General features: G+C 43.7%; 1 protein-coding gene and 1 long non-coding RNA gene across 2 annotated transcripts in view; both read left to right on the forward strand.

The window, feature by feature from the left end:
* The window catches only part of LOC308105620, a 268,182-nt gene that overhangs the window by 192,681 nt on the left and 52,762 nt on the right, over positions 1 to 22,739 (forward strand). The window lies entirely within an intron of this gene.
* dars1 (aspartyl-tRNA synthetase 1) overlaps positions 1 to 22,739 on the forward strand; it is a 40,840-nt gene that overhangs the window by 11,986 nt on the left and 6,115 nt on the right. The window contains exons 5-12 of the mRNA XM_080412892.1: positions 1,964 to 2,056; positions 4,740 to 4,842; positions 8,691 to 8,793; positions 9,848 to 9,928; positions 12,232 to 12,291; positions 16,377 to 16,488; positions 19,779 to 19,913; positions 22,464 to 22,611. Of these exons, the coding sequence (XP_080269018.1) occupies positions 1,964 to 2,056; positions 4,740 to 4,842; positions 8,691 to 8,793; positions 9,848 to 9,928; positions 12,232 to 12,291; positions 16,377 to 16,488; positions 19,779 to 19,913; positions 22,464 to 22,611 (835 nt within the window). The remainder of the gene's footprint in view (positions 1 to 1,963; positions 2,057 to 4,739; positions 4,843 to 8,690; positions 8,794 to 9,847; positions 9,929 to 12,231; positions 12,292 to 16,376; positions 16,489 to 19,778; positions 19,914 to 22,463; positions 22,612 to 22,739) is intronic.

Genomic DNA, 22,739 nt, shown 5'->3' on the forward strand with positions numbered 1-22,739 from the left:
AATACTCTCTTAGAGTCACAACACAGCTTGTAGATGGGTTATTTTCGGCACACAACGCCGGCATATGGTGGACTATAAGATAACAATTACTCCCTAATCGCTTCTCCTAGCCTGCCAATACAAATACACGTATCGACAACTGAGGGCATCCTGATCAACAACATCCTGGTTCATGTTTGGTTCATGTTTGGCAGCCGTGTTTTAACGTTGCGACAGATAACGCGATTACAGCAGATGAGCTCCGTGACAAATGCTCTTAGTCAAGCCCCGCTCATCATCTCCATAGCAAAGATTTCAGAGATATAATTGCAGTGACTAATAGCCTGGCGATAAACTCCTGGACGAGTGCCATTGAAGTCAACAGGTAGGCTGGCGGAGGCCGTCCATCTGTCTGGCTGCTCTTTCAGCTCCAGTGACGGCGAACAAAGTGGGAGCCTCCCCCCCCCCCCCCCCCCCACCTGCATGCCTGGCCATGGGGAGGGGGAGTGGCGGGTTGCAGAGCAGGGCCTTTCATGTGGGTGGAGGTAGGTTTCCCAGCCAAAGGGGCGTCTCTGCTTTCTCGAGTGTTGCCGCGCTGTCTGCCTCCTTCCCCCGGACTGATAATGAGGTTAACGTATGCCTCTGAGTGACACAGGTGAAACCCGAGTCAATTTGTCATGTTGGGCCCACAGAGGACGGGGGGGAAAGTTTGGACTGCTTTTCACCAACTCTTCCTTCTAAAGGCCCGTTCATAGTCCCTAGATGGGTCTAAAACGTGCGTCAGGGGGTGAGGGATTCCGTCCGTTCTTTACAGACGCATGCATAGTCGCTGACGTTAAATCCGTAGGAATTATAACGTTGGGCGTCGTACACCTATTAATCCACTAGATGGCAGCTGCGAGGTTTTAAATGTTGTGAAAAGTGTTGCCATGTCCGCTTATTATAAGCGACTTTGGGCTTATTTTTCTGTAAAGTTACTTGTAAACAAACATTGGTGGTTGCGGTTTTATTTGGGCTTGTTTCTAAAGTGTAGTTGCTTATTTGTGCCAATTATTATTTAAACCAGTGATTCTCAAATAGATATTGTAGATCTGCTATTTTCATGTGATGTGGCCTAGTCGATTATTTTGGGCTTGTTTTCATAGACCTGGTTGCTTATTTCTCTCACAAAACCTGGCAACAGCGCTAAAATGGACGCCAAAACAACGCAATAAAAGACACAAACTAGTCCACAAACTAGACAATGGTTGTCTACAAAACGTGAGTTTCGACCCATACTGCACTGTGCTATATTATTTGTGTGTGTGTGTGTGTGTTTAGGGAATGGCTGGCTGGGTTCATTTTGTCACAGTAATTAAGTACATTTACTCAAGTACTTCCACCACCAACGTGGGTCTTTTTGTGGAGAAAGAGTGCCCAAGGAAAACTTTTCCCTGATATACTGCCAACGGTTTCCACTGGTACTACAGGTAACGTACAAACGAACGTACGTCGGCCTGACGGTGAATGTTGATCGCACGGACGGAAATCCTGGAGCCGTAAGTGACGGAGGGGGAGACAAAAACGACAACGCAAGGAGCGCTGGCGCTGGTTACGTATCCTTACGTCCGACTATGAATGATACTTAATGTGTCATATTTATCACCACGGCTGTCCCTCTTGTAACGCGAGGAGCTTTTTGTTGTGTGTGTGTACGCGTTTGTGTGTGTGTTTATGTGTGTGTGTGCCTGTGTTATCCTGTGGCTGCTTGAATGTGTGTGTGTGTGTGTGTGTGTGTCAGTTGGCGGGTTGAACAGGGAAGGGTGTGTGTGTGTATGGGTGCATGCATGCTTCTTATACACATTGCTTTATGGTATATTGTGTGTGTGTACACAGAGATATGGGGTTGTGAGCATCCTAGTATACAGGTGTGTATTGGAGAGGGCTGAACCCTTTTGAGGTATTAAAACAAAATGTTTTCTGTGTGTATGTGTGTGTGAGCCAGAAAGAGTACTGGTGCGCATCGAGGGACTGACGCCCGAGAAAGTGGACCAGATGATGTGGTTACGTGCCAGAATCCACACCAGCCGAGCCAAAGGTGAGCTCATCCCCTCCTCTTTGTCCATCAATTTTTCAGACCCCAGACCCCCCCCCTTTCTTTTTATTTTTAAATGCCAAAGAAACAGCCAGCCCAGCCCAGACTTGACTGCCCCACCCTCCACCCCACCCCTTTGCTAATCCTTCGGTGTACTATAACCTCAAAAAGCCCCCGTGTGCCCTTGGGCAAGAAGATAAAGACAAAAAAAAGAAGAGGAATGCCATTTTTCAGATGGCACCCTTCAGCTCAGCCAACATCTTTAAGGTCAGCCTCTGAAAAGAAACGCACGGCAACTATTACAGCAAAACCTACACTGGTGTCTTGAGAGTTATTCGTCATATTCTCTGCTTCCTGGTGAAAGAAGACCACCTCCAGCCAGCGTGGATGGAGGTGGCGATCAGTGTTGCCAGATTTTGTGAGAGAAATAAGGTCTATGAAAACAAGACCAAAAGAACCGTCTAGACTACGGCTATTTGAAAATAGCCAATCTACAAGCTACGAGCATGTAGATCTGCTATTTTCGAAATATCTTGGGAATTCTTATTACATTTTGGAATAGTTTTTAAACATTTTAACAACACAAATCTTGTATGGGGGGTCCTTGGCAAAACAGATTTTCAGGTGGGAGGGTCTGCGGACAAATACAAATGAATCCCTTAAAAAATTTAGGTCACTGGCTTCCTTTAAAACAGGCCTGAAAATCCACCTTTCCAAAGGGGGAGGTAAATATCACTTCTCCCTTAGAAAGGTCTGGTGTTCATCCCCCCCCCCCTTATCCCCCCTTTCCCCCTTTTGTTTTATATTTTTGTATTGTGTTATTTGTTATGCTATGTTGATGAATTGAATATATAGGACCTCAATGGAAACAAGTCCACAGGACTGTAGTCGTGCTGTTTTGCATTTCTTTCTAATAAAAATCTATCAATCAATCAATCAAAATATGGGTGTCCTTGCCATGAAAGAACCTTGGCAAGGACCACTGGGTTTAAAGGGCAAGACCACTTTGGTAGAGGTTTGGGTTGTGTAGTTACCTTGCCATGATGTAACTCTAAAGGTGAACAAGAAATAAAAAATAATTGCTTCATTTAGAACGTCTCTCAAAGTCGCTCTTTTAGCACGTAAACGAACACAAAGTTGATTCAGACAATATAGAACATCACCAAACCCAGTACTGTTTTTTTTAAATATAAATGTTAACTTCCTGTTGATTTAGCTATTTTTATTAAGAAGGGATCCGGATCCGGATCTTCAAATAGTAAAATCAGCAGGAAGCTGATTTTTATAAAAAGAAAAAAAAAACAGTACTGGGTTTGGTGATTTTCTATATTTGTTTGCTTGCCTTGTTTGTGTTCGTTCATGTGCTAAAAGAGTGACTTACTAGCTGTTTTAACGTACAATGTAAGTCAGTGAAGAGCATATTTTGAATGATCAATTTCTAATCAATGGAGCAATTATTTTTGATTTCTTGTTCACCTTTGGAGTTACATCATGGCAAGGTAACTACACAACCCAAACCTCCACCAATGTGGTCTTGCCCTTTAAACATTAGAAATCAAGCCTAAATAAGCAACTACACCTTAGAAACCAACCCAAAAAACTGCAACCCACAACTACCAATATTTACAAGCGACTTTACCGAAAAACAAGCCCAAAGTCGCTTATAATAAGCAGACATGGCAACACTGGTGGCGATGTGTGACTTAACCACTGCTTTCCTTTCCAGAATATATTTCTCATCAAGCACTCTTCCCCCTCCCTCCCCCCTTGAGTTTTCAAAACCCCAGAGGGTGTTTTTGATATCATTGCTTTGGTTGTCAAAATGACAATGTCAACAACGACCTGCTATATCAAGTAACCTTGTCTACCCCTGGTCCCGGCTTGTAGCAGCCAGGTATGAGGGCCTCTGTCCCGTTGGAATACAATGAACCCATTTAGCTGTTAACAACCCCCGCCAAACAAAACAAAACAAAAAGAAAACGGCAAAGCACGTACAACCTCGTTGCTAACAATGCGATGATGAACAAGCCGCGGCGTTGCTCTGATTCGGTGGTCGTTGCCTTTCCGGGACAACTTCCATGTCAAAAGGTGCTTCCTCCCTTCCGATCTATTCATTCACTCTGTCTCATCCAAAGGATGTCCTTGAGAGCAGAATAACATCCTAATTTGGTCGGAGATGAGACGGCTTCTTTTTTTTGGGACTTTGCACACACACACACACACACACACACACACACCCACCCACACAGAACCCCTGTCTTCTCACAAACATGCGACATCAAAGCACCTGGGTGGCCTGAGTGACTTCCCATGTGATTGTTGGCTAAATGTTTGCACTGTCCCAAGGTGTGTGTGTGTGTGTGTGTGTGTGTGTGTGTGTGTGTGTGTGTGTGTGTGTGCGCGCGCGCGCTTGAAAGGGTTAGCTACAGTAACACCCCATCATCATATAGCCTCCTTCAAAGACCAGATTCCATTGTCACAGATGTTTGCCACTTTACCTGCAGAAGAAAAGGGCCTTTATAGACCAAAGATAGCTCCTTTAAAACCCTCTGTCTTATTGTGGAAACGGCCAGCGTGGTTGGTCAAAGCTTTTTTTATTTTGACGAGCCCATTAGGCCGTCTCGGTGTGAATGAAAGGGGATCTGTTAACGGCCCGGCCGCTTGTCTATTGTTGTTGTTTTTACAGGGAAGCAGTGCTTCTTGGTCCTGCGTCAGCAGCAGTTCAACGTGCAGGCACTGGTCGCCGTGGGAGATCGTGCCAGCAAGCAGATGGTCAAGTTTGCCGCCAAGTGAGTACCCGAGACTGCATTTCCTGTCAGCAAGGTTCCGAAAAAAAAAACAATGGTGGGAAAATCTCAGTCACCAATAGTCAGTCCTCTTATCCATTTTCACACGTTCTCTGGTGGAGAGGGGAGGGGGATCGATCATGTCTTCACTTTGACAACAAAAGCCGGCTATTCTAGAAGGGCGGTCCTCAGCGGTGTCTTAATGGAGCAGTTCCCGTCCTAGATAACAGCCAGCGTGTTCTGCATAAGAGGAAGGAGGACTACTTAAGGTCCCCCGGTGTCATTAATCATCATAGGAGGTCAGACCGAAGCCCATTACTGGTACTCTATGAATGAACAGGAATAACACATTCGAAGTGCACTTTCTTTAAGAGCCTGGCTCGGTAATAATAGCGTCTTGCGCTGCCAAGTGTTTCAGACACGCTTTTATATCAGCCCTGATGCCACTTGGCTCAGAGAAAACATCTCTTTTACAATAATTTGCACCTACTCAATATCAAGGAAGAGCCTGTCAGCGGAGAATGCAGGTTTCGACTCGTCGCGCAAACCTAGCTCACTCCTGTCTTTGATGGTGTGTTGCTGTACACTGAGGTTTAGGGGGATGTCGTCCTCAAAACACAAGTCAGCTTGTCATGGTCAGTTTCAGACAGACTGTGCTGTGGCCTCTGTGGGAGGGTGGGGGCACCAACCCCCATCTGAAAAGATGTTGTGGCAGGAACCACATAAGAGATTTGTGATTTAGATAAAAATCTAAATTATTATTGTTGTCCCAACATTTACACCTTTTTGTGATATGTGATGTTATAATAGTAATGCACCAAGTCAAATTCCTCGTATTCCGTTTTGGGACCGCGACTACAGATCCCATAGCCCGTGGCAAAAATGCTAATAAACGGCTTACATTTGTATAATATACATCATATACACCACAATTAAAACACCTAGCGCCTCCACCTACCGCCTGCAGAAAAACAAAACATAATATTTACATAACATAAAAAGCGGTCTATAGCCCTAAGGCCAGGTCCAGCGCTCTATTATAAAGACGAAAGCACAATTAGACAATTGGAAACACCTGCTCTCGCACTGCTCCCGTGAGTCATTCCCCCACCTCCACCCACAACAGAGCCCAAATCTCACACCCCCTTCCACAGTCACCCTGACAACCAACCAACAACTGTCCGTCCGGGCTGGCTGTGGGACCGCAACGATCCCATAGCCTGTGGCAAAAATGCAAATCTGCATTGTCTGGCCCTGCATATTCCAAAACGTCAAAACCCATGTGCAATTTTAGGTCGATTGGCGAACCCACTGAGGAGAAAAATGCATGTGAATGGACAGAGTTCTCAAATTTGTGACAAAAATCGAACCAAGACTAAAAAACCACCAATGTCAGTCCTTGTCTGGGAGAATCAGCTTGGCAAATGCACATGTGCATCAATGTCAGATCGATTGGTCAACCCCACTGAATTAGGAATAGGATGGACACAGTTTTCTTAATTTTATAGTAGGATGTAGAAATGAGATTTCTACATGGTCTTGATTTGGTTTTGTCATGCCTTTCTGTTGGAGGTGTTGCATCTCTTAACCAGCACTTCCCCTCTGGTTTGGTTGGTTGTGCAACTTTATATAGTTGCGTTAACGGTCAGATAATATCGCAATGTTTCCATTCAACCACAGAACGAGTGAAAGTGAGAGCAGGGTTGGCAAAATATTAACCTCCAAAAACACACTAGTAGCCAAGTCACGCTGCCTGCAATGTCAAGTCTTGTGACATGTCACTTCTCTGATATAAAAACCCTTTTCCCTTTTTATACTCGGATCATTCTAATCACGAGGAACCATCATTTTGCTGGTGTTTTCCTGGTGTCACATGCTTGGCTGGGTTGACAGACAAGTCACGTAAGACCCCCTGGATTAGGGTGATCCCCCCCCCCGGTAATCATCGAGAGATGACTTTCATAGGGAAGACACCTGTCACGTAATTGTGAATCCAAGTAATCCTCCTCTCACTAACAATTCAATTAAGGTATCTACTCAGCTTAGACCCTGATCATCTGAGAGCATCTTGTTCCCTTAAATCCACGTCAAGTGACCCTGGTCACGCCGCCATAACGCTGATCCTAAGATCACTACCATAGTTGGGGGGGCCCCCCCTCAATCTCCGTGACATAATTCAACAAGTTATCTTAACTCCCATCTCTATCCATTTAGTTTCCATCTCACAGTGGCATTGTCGACTTTTTGGTCAAAGCCAATCAGCCTCGGTGCATTCCTGAAGCAATACTGTCCCCCGCCCGACCCACGGGGCCCCTGAGACGGAGGTTATTAATGTGGGGATTTATTTGTGTAGCTGATCCCCCTGCCTGCTAGAGGCGGAAGAGGCCTCTGCAGCAGCTGTAGCCCTACGCTGGCTCTCATTACTGCTTTTTAATGAGATGCAGCGAAGGATTACGGCGTGGCACTCCATCTGGCCTCGCACCGTGCGACAGTTGGTAACGGTCCTTGCATCTCAGGCCTCCTCCGGGTTTCGGCGATGAAGGCGAGAGCCCCTGCTTGACTTGACAGCAGTGCCCTCTGCTCTTTGCGATCACACAAATATGAGCAAATATGTCCCCTCGCACAGACAGTAATTTGGAACGCATGCATGAGGTTGGTGGGGAAAGGTTCTATCCCATGTTCATTATAGAGCCCAGCCCATGCCAGATTTTAGGGGATGATGCTGATCCCAATTTTCCTTTTCTTTTTTTTTGAAGAAAAAAGGGAAAAGTGCAATATCTTGAAATCAATCAGAAAATCTTAGATTTGATGTAACTTTCCTCTTCTACCGGGATTTGAACCAGGTTTCCTGCTCAAGTGCTGACATTTTTTACCACTGAGCTAATAGAGCCTGCCTGCTTGATCAGGGGATAAATTGAATCTCGACCATCAGAAAAGAAGATTTAACTTTAATTATACAAATTAACTAGGAAATGAGTAACTATAAAATGCACATATAAACCAAACATTATTTTATTTCAGAATTTTCTTTAAAACAGCCGATGTACAAGCTCACACAACGGGTGTTCATTTAAAAAAATTGGGTTCAACAGTGTCACTGAGAGGTGACGGTTGACTCATGTCAGACGAGATACAAAAATATTACTCAAAAATTCAACGGCGTTCTGCAAGTGAAACGCACTGATTTTTCCGCCCCTTTCGCAACCAATTGATTTGCGCCAAAAGCCAAAGACCAACCGTGTGTCTGTTATGCAAGTGGGTTGGTTCTAGTAGGCAACGGTTAAATTGACAGAAAAACCACAAGCAGCAGAGCAACCGCCCTTAAAGACACACTCCTGAAGACTGGTAAATGTCTGCCGTTGTAGCAAATGAGTAATTTCAGGATGTGAAGAGATTTTGAAAAATGCCTTTTTCTTGTATCTGCTGTGTACGTTGTACGTAGTTACCTAGTGCCCCTCTCCCCTTCATCACACACACACACGCGCGCGCGCACACACACACACACACACACACACACACACACACACACACACACACACACACACACACACACACACACACACACACACACACACACACACACACACACACACACACACACACACACACACACACACACACACACACACAAGCCTTGTGAATCATGAAAGCGCTCGTCTGTGAACATCAATCATTGTTTGGATGGAAAGTTTACAGACATAGATACAGTATACCTCCAGACAACGCCTGTCTCACTGTCTCAACCTCCCACAACGGAGGCCAGCCATGAGTCTTTCTTTAGATTCTTTAGATGTCGAGCGCTCACTGTGGTTTGCTCCCCCCACCTTCCTCCTCTGCCATTCCAACCATAGCATCACCAAGGAGAGCATTGTGGATGTGGAGGCAGTTGTCAGAAAGGTGGACCAGAAGATCGAGAGCTGCACCCAGCAGGATGTAGAGCTGCACATCGAGAGGGTGAGAGAGCTGAGCCCAGGGCCCGAAGCCTGATTTATACTGTAGTTGCGCAGCGCTGGTGACGCATGCCGAAAATAGCAGATCTTTATTAACCTTGTAACCGCAACGAGTTGTGAGGTTGTAGATCTGCTATTTTTTGCAGCAGGACACCATCATACGACGGTATGAGTATAAATCGGGCTTCAGGGTGTTGAGAGTGACCTACACACCCACATGTATCTCTACACACACCACCAGAGTCTGAAATATACAGGGGGTTTTCAAAGGTTTTCTCCTGTGAAGCAATCATGAACAAACATTCATCAACAAAAATCCCACACTCTGATCTTGCTCAGCAACATCGGTTTTATTCAAATTGACATGACGTTTCGGTCCCTCTGGACCTTAATCAAGAGTAAAGACACTCTTGATGAAGGTCCAGAGGGACCCAAACGTCATGTCAATTTGAATTAAACTGATGCTGCTGAGTAAGAGAAGAGTGTGGGATTTTTGTTCATGAATCTCTGTTCATGATTGCGTCATTTGTCACTGTCCCAATGCACCTGCATCTGAAGGAAGTGGATGTGCAAAGGTTCTCTCCTGAAATTATATCTTCTCATTAAACAATACTTTTTGGTGCAACTGCTGAATTAACGAAAATACTTTATATCACACTTACCATAAATGCGCCCCACAACCCCCCCCCCCCCCCCCCCATTTGAAAATGTGCCTCCTGCCTCGCATAAACAAAATTTCCCACGTTTCCCTATAGACATGATTCAAACACCGACGCAGTACACGCACAACCACATGCGCACATGCAACCACATACACACCCACCCACCCACGTACGAGACCTTTTGTTTCACAAACTGTACGTGAGACTTTCAGTTTCAAACTGTTTTCTTTCGCTTTTGCCGTCAAGCCCCTTTATTTGAAATCCAGGTACTTTCCACTTCCTGTGGAATTGTGACCAACGGAACCTTGGGTAATCTTTTTTTTTTCGGCTTGAGTGACCGTTAATTGACTGCCCCGTCTGTGTCTCTTCTTCCCTTTCACTTCCCCTCTCTGTTAGATCTTCGTGGTCAGCCAGGCGGAGCCCCGCCTGCCCCTGCAGCTGGAGGACGCCGTCAGGCCCGAGGGGGAGGGCGATGAGGTGAGACCCAATGAATGGATTCAAGTGATTTCTGCCATTTTTATGGCATTTTAAGAATAAAGACTAAAGAGTATAAGAGTGGGTCAAACTGGCAATAGAATAAATTGTAGACTTGTAGATCTGCTATTTTTGAATGGCCAGCATGTAGAATGAAGTGGTTAAAATGATTGTGATGCTCTATTAACTACCTTTACTGGGGACCCCCCGGAACCCCCCAAGGACCCCTTTGAGAACCGCTGAATAAAATAACCAAACACAAGACGGCATTCCCCGCCCTAGTCAAAAATAATACAATTATCCAACTGTATAACCATATGCCATAATTAACGCTATATTGACCAACACAATGCAACATTCAACTGTCTCAACAATAACGAGGAAGCTGATAATGGCGTGCAAAAAACACGGGACAGTTTAATGTCCACTGTAGCTACAAGTACAGGTCTCAACGGAAGCTAAAACCCTGTGTGCAACTCGGGAGTGAGACGACAATAAGAAACACGGGGAAGAACTCGGCTGAAACAGTAAATGTTTCATGGTAGGAGGAACTAGAGCTTCCAGGGGGAGGTGAGGTCACACTTTCCCAGCGGTCCTGTTGTGCGCTGAGCTAATAGAGCGAGCACATCCTGCTCACTCTGTCTCACGCAGAGAGGCGTGAGGAGGACAGAGGCAGGCAAACCGGTGGGACGGACAGACAGAAAGACAGACAGGCTGGAAAAGTGTCCCGTGCCTCCCCGACTGACCCTGACAGCAGGTGCAAGAGGAGCATAGACGGGAGCACGTGGCGTGACAGACGGGGCCGAACACCCCCCCCCCCCCAACAGAAAACACCTGGGGTCCTTGTTGCAGCTGCATGGATTGGCTTACTGCATAAACAGTGACAGTCCCTCAGCTGTCTCCGCACTGGGCCCCGCACTGGGCTAGGTGACCCCAAGTGACACAGACATGGAAGGAAGGGAAAAGAAAAGGAGTATTGTATTGTCCTGTGGGGGGAAATAACTTTTCTGCATTCACCCAGCAGCTGGATTGCTCAGATGAGCGCTGGTGGGTGGGTGGGTGGGGCGGGGGGGTTTAGGGTTCAGTGTCTTGCTCAGGGACATTTGGGCACGTAGATGGGCGATTCAATGACTGACCAGTGAGCTTCTGATTACCAGACACGGGCCTCTCTACCGGTTACGGCTGCCTATAAAAATGGGGCTCCGGACACTCGTGCACACAGGTTATTACAACTGTGGTGAACCCTGCTACCAATCATTGATAGGTTCTCACTGGGTCATTGGTTCTCCAAATGTTTGTACGATACGGGGCTAAAACAGGATGTTGTTGGCCTCTGAGAAGTTCCTAATTTGCTGGCCCTCTTGACATTAATGTGGCATGATGATAATCAAAAACATAAAAGTGACCACTAACGAAGGAAGGAAAGGGTGATGCTGGGACTTACGCATTATGCAAATGCTGCATACGCAAATGTGTATGCAATGCAAATACCACATGGTACACAGCTAAATCCTGAGTGTTGAGTTACACCCCCAGAGTTGATCACTTTCAACCTGGCAATTATTAATATTTTCAAAAATAGTAATTCTACAAGCTCACAAAGCTTCACAGCTCTACGTGTATATCTGCTATTGTTGCTGTTCTGGTGTGACACCGTCTAAAGTAACGGAGCTTAAATGGTTAGATTATGGGCGCCCAATATCCCAGTGGTTGGGGTGCATAAGCTCAGACTCGGAGGCACCGGTTCAAATCCCGGGCAGGGGCAGACCATTTGCTGCATGCCACTCCCATACTCTCTCTCTCTTTGTTTCCTGTCTCTCTCCACTGAGCTATCAATAAAAAAAGCCAGAAAAACTATTTCACCCGTCCATTCATCCTCAGGTATTAAAGCAACAACACATTTTTACGACTGAAATGTTTTGTGTGCTGTGTTTCCTAAACAATTATCACAATATGTAGAATTATGATATTTAGGTATTATCATTCTAAACCTACTATAGGTTCTTGCTGTTCTACATACAGCCCAACCAGTATAAGAAATTGCAGATTGATCCTTTATGAAATATCCGAAACCATTCAGTTTTTTTTTTATAGAAGATGCTTCTGAGCATGTGTTCTATAGCTAGTTTGACACATTCTAATACTCTTTAGTCTTTATTCTTAACATAAATCTGCTCTTCTGGGGGTCCCCGACACGAAACCTTTTCAGATGGGGTCAAAATACAAATACAATTTGGGCGTCCTTGACTTGGAAAAAGTTTAAGAACTACTGATTTAATTGTGTTTTTCTTCTCTTTTCCCCTCAGGATGGCAGAGCCACAGTCAACCAGGACACCAGGCTAGACAACAGGGTGATTGACCTCAGGGTAAGATACTGCTTCTTCTCCCTGGAGGAACACGTAACGCTCTGAAAAACACCCGGCAAACCTGTCAAAATGTTCATTATGTTCACATTATGAAAACACATTATCCGGTGTTATTACATTATTATGCGGTGTTACAGGGTGCTTGTCTTGGTTGCTTATCTAATCCCACAAAAAGGAACAGGCTCATATTTGAGGCTTGTTAACTGTCAGGCTAAGATAAATCAAGACAACATCAGTTAGTTGAAATATTTGAAACCGCATAAAATATGTTTTGCGGCTTGCCCGAAAGGCAAACTTGATTTATTTTGATTAAAACCCATCCAGCTTTTTAAAGAAAACATGGTAATTGGAATAAAGTTCAACACAGTCATATCATAAGTTTTCAAACTTCAATTAATATGCATAGAAAATTATCTGATTCTCTGGCTTCCGGGTGAAGCGTCAGAAGTATGTGATTAGGCCACTGGCATGCTATAGTGCGAGAGGGGCTAAATGTTAAAAGGAGTGTAAGTGATATTTTTCTGTTAAAATAAGTATTAAACATCTCTATATTCTGATCGTAATCATTGCTATCGAGTGCTCGTTCAGTAACAGGAGTGTCTCCCTGTCTCTCCAGCTCTTTACTAAACATAAATATATATTTTCAGGTCAGGATACCAATTTAATCCAATCAGGTCAGTGGACTCATATAGGATACAGGATGAACAAATGAAATTGGAATTGCTGGGAGGAAAAAAAAAGGGCAGCCAAAATTGAAATTGAAATACTGTCAAATTTAAGCTGATAATGGGATCTCTCCTCATGTTTGGATGAAATTGATGACCCACCTGAAAGTGTACTGTTTATTTTAATTTCAGGGTTCCAGGGGTTCCCCAGCAAAGGTAGTTATTTTGTAGTAAGTTAACATTTTCAGATGGGGGTCCGTGGCCAAATACATATCAACTTGGGGGTCCTTGTGAAAAGGTTTGAGAACCACTGTACTAGAATCTAGAGCATTAACCTTTTTAACAACAAAAAAACGTTTTAAAAAAAACAAAAGAATATCACTTACAGCACCTAATGTGACTATTAGCAGAGCCTGGGCCATAGAGCAGGAGTCTTCAACAGGGGGTCCAGGTCCTCAGAGTTATTACAGGGAGGCCGCTAAATCTTTGTGTGATATGATTTTTTTACATTAACCACTTAAACCCTGGCATCCCTTTTCTGAGTAGAACTTTAGCCAAACTTGTAGATCTGCTATTTTTGGCAAAAAATCTGCGAAAAATGTTTAAAAAATCATCTCTATTTCAGCTAGGGGGTCCTTGGCCTGAAAAAAACGTTGAAGACCCCTGCCATAGAGGGTCTCACTGGTGTGAACCATGCTAGTTTGTCACACAGATGACAGGAAGCAGCCGAAGCAGCTCTGTGCTGGGTATAGCTTCACTGTCAAAGCACAAAAACACCTGTTTCTACAACACTTTGCCCTTTGAGCTCTTGGACTTGGGGCCTGTTATCAGCTCTGTCTGCACCTCAGAGCTCAGTGAAGCTGTAAAGTGGTTCTCACACAGGCAGACAGACAAGACGGGCGGCCAGGCAGGCAGACAGGCGTCTTATCCTCACAGGGAACCATAAAAAACCTTCAGTAATGAATGGCTTCTTATACACTAACCCCCCCCCAACTTCACTGCTGAGGCCGATTCTACAAATGCCTTCTTACATCAGTGGTTCTCAAACTTTGTCGTGTCAAGGACCTCCAAAAATGATATGTATTTGGCCACGGACCCCCCATCTGAAAATGTTTTGTGCCAGGGAGGGACCCCCAGAAGTGAATATTTGTGTTAAAAGATTCAAGATAATTTTCACGATTTTTCAAAAATGTAAAAAAAAATAGCAGATGTACAAGCTTGCAGCGTGGCACCAAGTGACGCGCTGTGAGCTTGTACAACTGCTATTTTTAAGAACCACTGTTCTAAATCCTAAGAGTTTTCTGAAAAACGTATATTGCTATATAGCTAAAATATAAAATGACACGGATGCTTTCCCGGTTTTAACGTGTTAAACTCAAAATGTTGACATTGTACCACAGTGTCTTGTTTTCCAAATGGAAACGAAACAAAAAAACGATATTGCTGTTCAAATGTTCTTTTTAGTGTATATCCGGACGGCCGTGTTTACTAAAGCTAAAAAGAAGAGGAGGCCGCTGAGCTTTGGTGTGTGTGTGTGTGTGTGTGTGTGTGTGTGTGTGTGTGTGTGTGTGTGTGTGTGTGTGTGTGTGTGTGTGTGTGTGTTGGAAACCTGTCAGTTGGAAGTGTGAAACCATACTGTGGCAGTTAACTACCAAAACCCAAAAAGCCACACCATCCAACCAACCAAAACTGTGATGCAAGTCACAGTCAAGTGATGTTCCCTGCCCTCACCATGGGGACACACAGTCAAAATGGAGAAGTGGTTACACTACTACTACTACCCTACTAATAATATATTGCCACCATCACAGCAAACTTTAATCAACAGGAAGTGCTTTCCAGTTATGTAACCTCTAAATCTGTCAACGATCTTTTTCAGAGGGCGGGGCTTGTCATGTGAGTCATGTTGTAATGTTGCCTCGTGATGTACAGCACTGTTTCCCAGGGGGTCGTTGGGGGACAGCAAAATGAGGAACAGTTTAAACGCTTAACGCTCTATTTAACCCATTAGGACCTTGAAACATGCGTATTCAAGCGGGGAACGCATGTCATTTTAGTTGTTGCTATATATCGGTGCTATATATCGTTGCATATCCATATTTTAACTTTTCGTGTTTTTTCATAAATTAACGCCCTTCTTGATCATACGACAGCGGCACACAAAATCAAAAATAGCAGATCTGCAAGCTCGAAGGTTTTGGGCTGTTACTGAAAAGTAACAGTTTTGGACACGTGAGATTTCCAACCGACAGAGACGCTATATATAGCAACATATATATATATTTTTCTCACAAAACTTGGGTAGGATTTATAAAACCTTTTTAGAATCGGCCTCAGGTCTAAACGGGTTAAATTCTTTGGCTATTTAAAAATAGTAGATCCACAAGCTGCGGCTATTTTTGAAAAGTCGTGACCGATATTGACAAATCTATTATGATGGTCCCTGGCACAACATCTTTTCAAATGGGGATTTGTGGCCAAATACATGGGGTCCATTTGGGGTCCTTGACATGAAACGGTTTTAGAACCACTGATGTCCAATGTGACCCAGATGTTGGCAGTTATCAAAATATATAGGATTTGAGGTGATTGTATAGATAAGGCTTTTTATTTGGGTTCCTCTTGACAATTCCCTTTCCTTAAAAAAATGTAGAAAAAATCATTTTCTTTCTACATATTTAATAAGATTCAGGTTGAAAATTAGCCGAAGGTAATCTTGGCTAGACGGCGGCACCCGTGGCATTGTCTGCAGATTGATGAGGTTGCCAGTATTCAGTCATTATCACTTTTCCTCTCTCACAATGGGAGAAGTTGGGACGACGCCCATGTGGGACTTTGGACAATCAGTGGAAAGAGAAATACGAAGCCTTTCAATTAAAGCAGGTTCTTTTTTTACGTCTGTTGTATTGAAAGGGGGCCGTGGCCTGCCAGACCCCGCTTTGGTTTATGGGGATGAATAATTGCCAATGGTTGAAAGCCAATGGAGCCAGTTTCCTGAGGAAAAACCCTGTGAAATGAGTCAATCGATTAAGGGAGCTGCTCACACACCTATTTAGTGACACACTATAGTCTAACGTTGCTATAGTCCCCCCCCCCCCCCACCCCCTATGCAGTTTAGTTTTACTGCTCCCCCATGATGTCAGGTTATTCATTTCTAATTGTATGGTTAAATGTCCTCAGGCCTTTTTTTCTGAGTTTGAACTTATCCCACCCACGCCACTGCTGACAACACATTGACTGAGTGATGCTTGCTCTGTGCGGAGAAGACGTGCACAAACAGAAAATGTCAAGCGTTGTCTTCGTAAACTTTATTTACGATCGCTTTATAAACCAGGGGGGAATCACGCAAGTACAAGTGTTAACGCTGCTCTGTGTGCGGCCGTGTGTGTTTGTTTTGTGTTTTGTGTCCACCGCCCACAGACGACAACCAGCCAAGCCGTCTTCCGCCTGCAGTCAGGAGTATGCCAGCTCTTCAGGGAGACCCTCACTAAGAAGGGCTTCGTGGAGATCCAGACCCCCAAAATCATCTCCGGTACAAACGAGCACCACTCATGCCTAATTTAAGCCTGATTTATACTTCTTAGTTGTGCGTTAGTGTCACGCATCCAAAATGGCATAATATCGCTGTCGGGCAGAAACCTCTTATCCATATTCTAACCTTTTGTGTTTTTTTCCCGTAAATGAACGCCCTACTTGATCATACTACAGCGTCACACAATACAAGCTCGAAACGCAGCGTGAGCTTGTAGATCTGCTACTTTTGCTACTTTTTTAATTTGAATCCTGAAAATGTACAGAATTGGAACATAATTAAGTTTCCACTCGACAGAGACGATATTAACAAGCTCACAACACGTTCTTCTGCCAAAGAGAGGCCATTAAGAGTTCAAATGACTTGGCATTTGAATCATTTCAGTCTGATGTTTTGGCAGAGTGATGCGCTCCTTTTGCGTCTCCGTTCGTTGCCACCTACAGGTGTGGCTCAGTGGGTGCCGCTCCTCAAGTTTCACCTCCCAAGCATCATGTTCCTCTGTCTTACATGCAACACACACACACACACACACATCTGCTCAGTACACAGCACCCACAACTTGAGCACAGAGTACACATGAACAGTATGTACTGTACACACACACACACACACACACACGCACGCACGCACGCACGCACGCACGCGCGCGCGCGCACACACACACACACACACACACACACACACACACACACACACACACACACACACACACACACACACACACACACACACACACACACACACACACACACACACACACACACACACACACACACACACACACACACTCTCTCTCTCTCTTAAACACACTACACACATGATCGATCTAAATGTCTCAATAGAAGACCAGGGACACAAAATACAACCACCCCAATTGTATAAGTTATATTGTATTAACATACTCTACCATACAGATTGGACAAAATTACATTGTATTAATTCAAAAAAATAGTTACGCTTTAGCCGATCTACAAGCTCACAACACGCCTATATTGACGTGCCCAAAATAGGGATGCCAGCCGGGTTAAACGTGGCTAAACTTGGGGAGCTTTTAAACCTGCTTCTCAAATACGTCTGGTATCTTTGGCTCGCAGACAAATTGAACCCAAATCGAGGACACGAGCTTCTCTCTTCAAAGCCACAGTGGTGGAAGGATGGATTTGCGCTCTGTGAGGGCGCTGAGGTTTTTTATCTCAACCCGCCACCAGGAATACCCAGCGCCTGGATCGAACCGCCCATCGATTCCTCAGACCTCACATCCCCCTTTCATCATCCTCACTTCCCCCCCCAAATCGATGATCGGGAGAACGTTGCTGCACCGTCTCTCCATTCTCTCCATCTGTGCATATTAAGAACTAATTCTGAAGACAGGACAATAGCAATGAAAATTATTTATAAAGCACTCAGTTACAAAGTTACAAAGTGCTTTGCTTAAAACTGAAGATGCATGAATAAAATGTATAAAATAGAAAGCGCAGTGAGGAATAAAAACATTAACCACTTAGCCCTGTTTTGTACTTAAAATAGCCGATCTACAAGCTTGTAGATCGGCTATTTTGGCCATTTTTGCTATGATGACATGCCCATTATAGGGCACACCAGGTTGAAAGTGGTTAAGGGAATCAAACTATAACATTTCAAAAATGTTATAGTGGAAAGTCGTTTACAGTACATTTTATGAAGGCATTCATAAGAAGATACTGGCTTCATAAATCCTTAGCACCTAAGTGCTAAGGATTCCTGCCTTCCTGCCTGAGGGTGTGTCAAGTTCCTGCCTGAGGCCGTCGGGTTCCTGCCTGTGGCTGGCACACATAAATAACAACTCCAAAATGTAACAAGGATCGCCAGGCCATGATGTACCAAAAAGTAGCCTAATCAGTAAATTATTAAAATCGTAAAAAACAGACAGATAACCAGTGTAAGGGAATTGAGGGGGGCCCCTCAACCATTATAACGCCGGCCTCCAGTTCCTTTCATGCTGCCTGACGTTAGTTCTGTACAGCTGTGGGTAGTAGAGATGTAAGCACGCACACACACACACACACACACACGCACACGCACACGCACACGCACACACACGCACACACCTTGACATTGGTCGTATTTTGTTTGAAAAAATGAACTGTTGCATCAGTGAAAGGCAGCCGGCTTTAATCTCAGGTTTTTATTTTTGTTTTGGGGATGTATTTTAGCTTAAATTCTCTGCTCAAGTATTACAGTTTGTTGTTAGGTATATTAAGTGTCTCATGCAGCTTCTCTGCAGACCACCCACGCACCTACCAGGTTTGAGTCACAAGTGTGGCGTAAACAAAGACACTTTCACTTCCCTTTTCTTCCTTTGGCGCCCAATGACAGCTCGAGCCAGCGTGGCACTGGTAAAAATTCAAATCTGGCGCCCTTTTTCACTCGGCGGTAGAAAGCTCTGTATTGACGTTGGCAGTATTTTGTTTGAAAAACCGCACAACCGACTTCCTGCTCCACCCCGTGGCATGTTGTTCAGTGAACATGATATACACTAGCATGAACCCAGACCCCACCCTTCAGATTAGCAGTCATAACAACACACTTATGAAACTTGAAAAGTCCTACTATATGGGTCGATGTAAGTCTGTCTGGTTTTATGGGGGGTACCGCCTGACTAGGGCTGGGCCTAACCCTAACCGAAAAGGTATTGGAACAGTAATTTAGAACCATCAACTTGACTTAATCTTGCTCATGTAGGTTTAAATTGACTCATCCAGTTTAATTTTATAATTTGATTTTATTTCTTATATCAACGAATCGACACAAATCACTTCAGGCTGTGATGTCAGCAGTGGAAGTAGTATTGCCATTGCTGCTTCTTGACCGTACCACTCGACAATTACAGGGACACTTAACATAATCAATATACATTTATTTCTATGTTTAACTGTAGAAAGGCTTCCAGATGGTTTTGATGGTTTTTACAATGTAATCTGAGTTCCCAGAATATTTACAATGCAAAGTGTGTGTGTGTGTGTGTGGGGGGGGGGGGGGTCCACGGCCAAATACATATTAATTTGGGGGTCCTCGACATGAAAAGGTTTGAGAACCACTGGTCTAGATATTGTGTAGTATGTGTGAAGTCGTCCTTATCTGTTGCCCGACCTTCTTTAATGTCCACCTCCAGCTGTGTCACTTTGGATTTCTTTGGCTATTTTTGAAAAAAAAACATGTATGCAAATCTTTGAATATGTATATGCATTTTTAACTTGAATCTTTGCTGAATCTGCATGGGGGTCCCTAACTTCTTTAATGTCCACCTCCAGCTGCCAGCGAAGGCGGGGCCAACGTGTTCACCGTGTCCTACTTCAAAACCAGTGCCTACCTGGCCCAGTCTCCCCAGCTCTACAAGCAGATGTGCATCTGCGCCGACTTCGACAAGGTCTTCTGCGTGGGACCAGGTAACTAATTGACACCTGCCAGTTACACTCCTCCATCCATCCACACCTCCCATTACACTCCTCCACACCTCCTGTTAACACTACTCCACACCTCTAAAAGTCCCCCAGGGGTCAATAGAAAATAGGCGATCTACAAGCTCACAACAACATGACGCATTGCAACGTGCTGTGAGCTGTGATTTTTGCTGGATATTCACCCCAGAATATAGGGATGCTAGGGGTTTGTGTATGTGGTAGCTGTGCTTTTCCCACTATCTTGTTGGAAAACCTCTTGACCAGGTTAAAGCTGCACTGTGTAACTTTCCTCTATTTACCATGGATTTGAACCCTGTTTCTTGCGCAAGTGCTGACATTATAGAGTCTGCCTGCTTGCTCAGGTAGATAAATTGAATCTTCAGCTTCAACATTCGTGTCAGATCCTGTGTCTAGGTGAGAGATGACCTTTGACACGATCTAAATGTGCAGGGATACAAAAATACAACCACCCCAATTGTATACGTTATATTGTATTACATACTCTACCATACTGATTTGACATTAAAAAAAAATCCTTAAAAAAAAGTTAATTAAGTACTGGGCCAGAATGTATTGAATTCCCCAATGTATGCAGTAGTCCAGTAGTAGCAGCTATTAGCTACCTTTCCAAGGTCTCCGCTTGCTCTTAAACACAATCAGAGCTGTCGTAAAGTTTAGTTCGAATGGAGCGCTGGGACTGGTGAAAGAGTTTATGGTACCGTGTCATTCACAATGTACTTTTATCTTTTTATACTGTATATACTAGGCCCGTAACGATACAGTAACTGCATCGATGCATCTTTTTGAATTTTCAACGATCTACTATATCGATATGCAAACAGCTAAATATCGTATCGTTTGACTTTGAATCGTATCGAATCGTTTTGCAATGCAAATAATCGTATCGAATCGTTCTGCAATGCAAATAATCAATTATATCAATACTAAGTACTTTTAAGAAGAAGAAAAGAGAAAGAGGGGTTTATATCCAGTATCCAGGTATTTATTTTTCACACAGAATTCTTGGGTAAATAAATAGTTACTATATCGATTTTAAATCATTGAATCGAATCGTATCGTTCTAAATTAACCTGTCCTGTATCGTTCATGTATCGTATCGACTAAATCGCTGAATCGAAACGTATCGTATCGTTCTAAATTAACCTGTATCGTTCATGTATCGTATCGACAACCAAGTATCGTGATACGTATCGAATCGTTGTTAAAACGTATCGTTACACCCCTAGTATATACTATGTCGTCTCTGTCAGGTGGAAACTATGTCCAAAACTGTTTCAGGATTCAAATATTTTCTTTTGCAAAAGTAGCAGATTTACAAGCTCAAAACACTTGATCTGCTACTTTTGATGCTTTTGTGTGACACTGTAGTATGATCAAGTAGCACATTCATTTGCAAAAAAAAACACAAAAAGTTGGTTTCTGCCCGACAGCAACGTTATCTCAGTGTTAGGCAATCAGTTATTTCCATCTATCGCTATTAGCCAATACATTGAGCCAGTCACGCACAGTTCCATGACTGCCAACAGTGAGTGGTTGGTTACACAAACAAGTACCCAAACACAGAAGAGCTGTGGGCCCGGGCCCTCTAGTGGGCTGTGAGAATATTGCAAGTGGGCCCCCAAATAATTGGCAATTCTTATTTTATTTTAACCCATTAACTCATTCACTGCCACTGACGTAAAAAACGTAATTTGTCCCGTTTACCAATCCTGCCACTGACGTAAAAAACGTAATTTTATTTTTTTCCAAAAAAAAAAAAAAACCATTATCTTATACCTTGGCTAATCAAAAATAGCAGATATACAAGCTCTATGAGCTTGTAGATCAGCTATTTTCAAAAAATCATGTTTTTTTTCCTGCAAATCTAAATATTTTTCAAAGCGAACATTTGTAACTCAAATCTTCGCTTCTGGGGATTCTACAAATGTCCTCTAAATCCTAACAGTTTTTTGAAAAAACTCAAAACTGTTTCATGTCAAGGACCCTCAAAATTATATGTATTTGGCCGTGGACCCCCATCTCAAAATATGTTCCAGGGACCCCCCAGAAGCAAAGATTTGAGTAAAAAAAAAATTGCTTTAAAAAAGTTCGAGCTTGTATATCTGCTATTTTTGAATATCCAAAGTATAAAATAATGGTTAAAGTGTTTAGACAGATGCGTTCCCGGTCTTAATGGGTTAAGGGTGCTTGGGTGGCTGAGTTCTGAAAGTGCACGAACACTTTTGAGATTTTCAAGACTTGGGCTCTGAACCCGGGAGATCTTGGAAAAGCACTGTCGTAGAGAAAGACCTGATCGTGCAGACACGTCATGGCCCCCTTAAACACTCTATACTAGTGTCTTTTATTTTCTTTTTTTGTTATTGTGTGGAAAGCTTTAGCTGAAAATAGCCAACCAACAAGCTCACAGTGAGCTTGTCGATCTGCCATTTTCTGCGAAAGCTTTCCCCAACAATAAGGATGCTGGGGTTTTAAGTGGTTAAGAACTCTTTGATGTGAAAATCCCATCCGTTCCAGTGTTCCGAGCGGAGGATTCCAACACCCACCGTCACCTCACAGAGTTTGTGGGTCTGGATATCGAGCTGACCTTCAACTACCACTACCACGAGGTCATCGACTCCATCACCGAAACCATGGTGCAGATCTTCAAAGGCCTCCGAGACAAGTAAGAAAAGCAGAGGCGTCATTTCAGGGGAAAAGAATAAGGGGTGGGGAAAAATAACATGCCACTTTAAGCCCCATTTCCTAAAATAGCTAAATAATTGTGGATGCCATTTTTGGGAGGAGGCATAT

Source organism: Gymnoscopelus braueri (assembly GCF_963280865.1).
Source record: "Gymnoscopelus braueri genome assembly, chromosome: 18".
Classification (NCBI taxonomy): Eukaryota; Metazoa; Chordata; class Actinopteri; order Myctophiformes; family Myctophidae; genus Gymnoscopelus; species Gymnoscopelus braueri.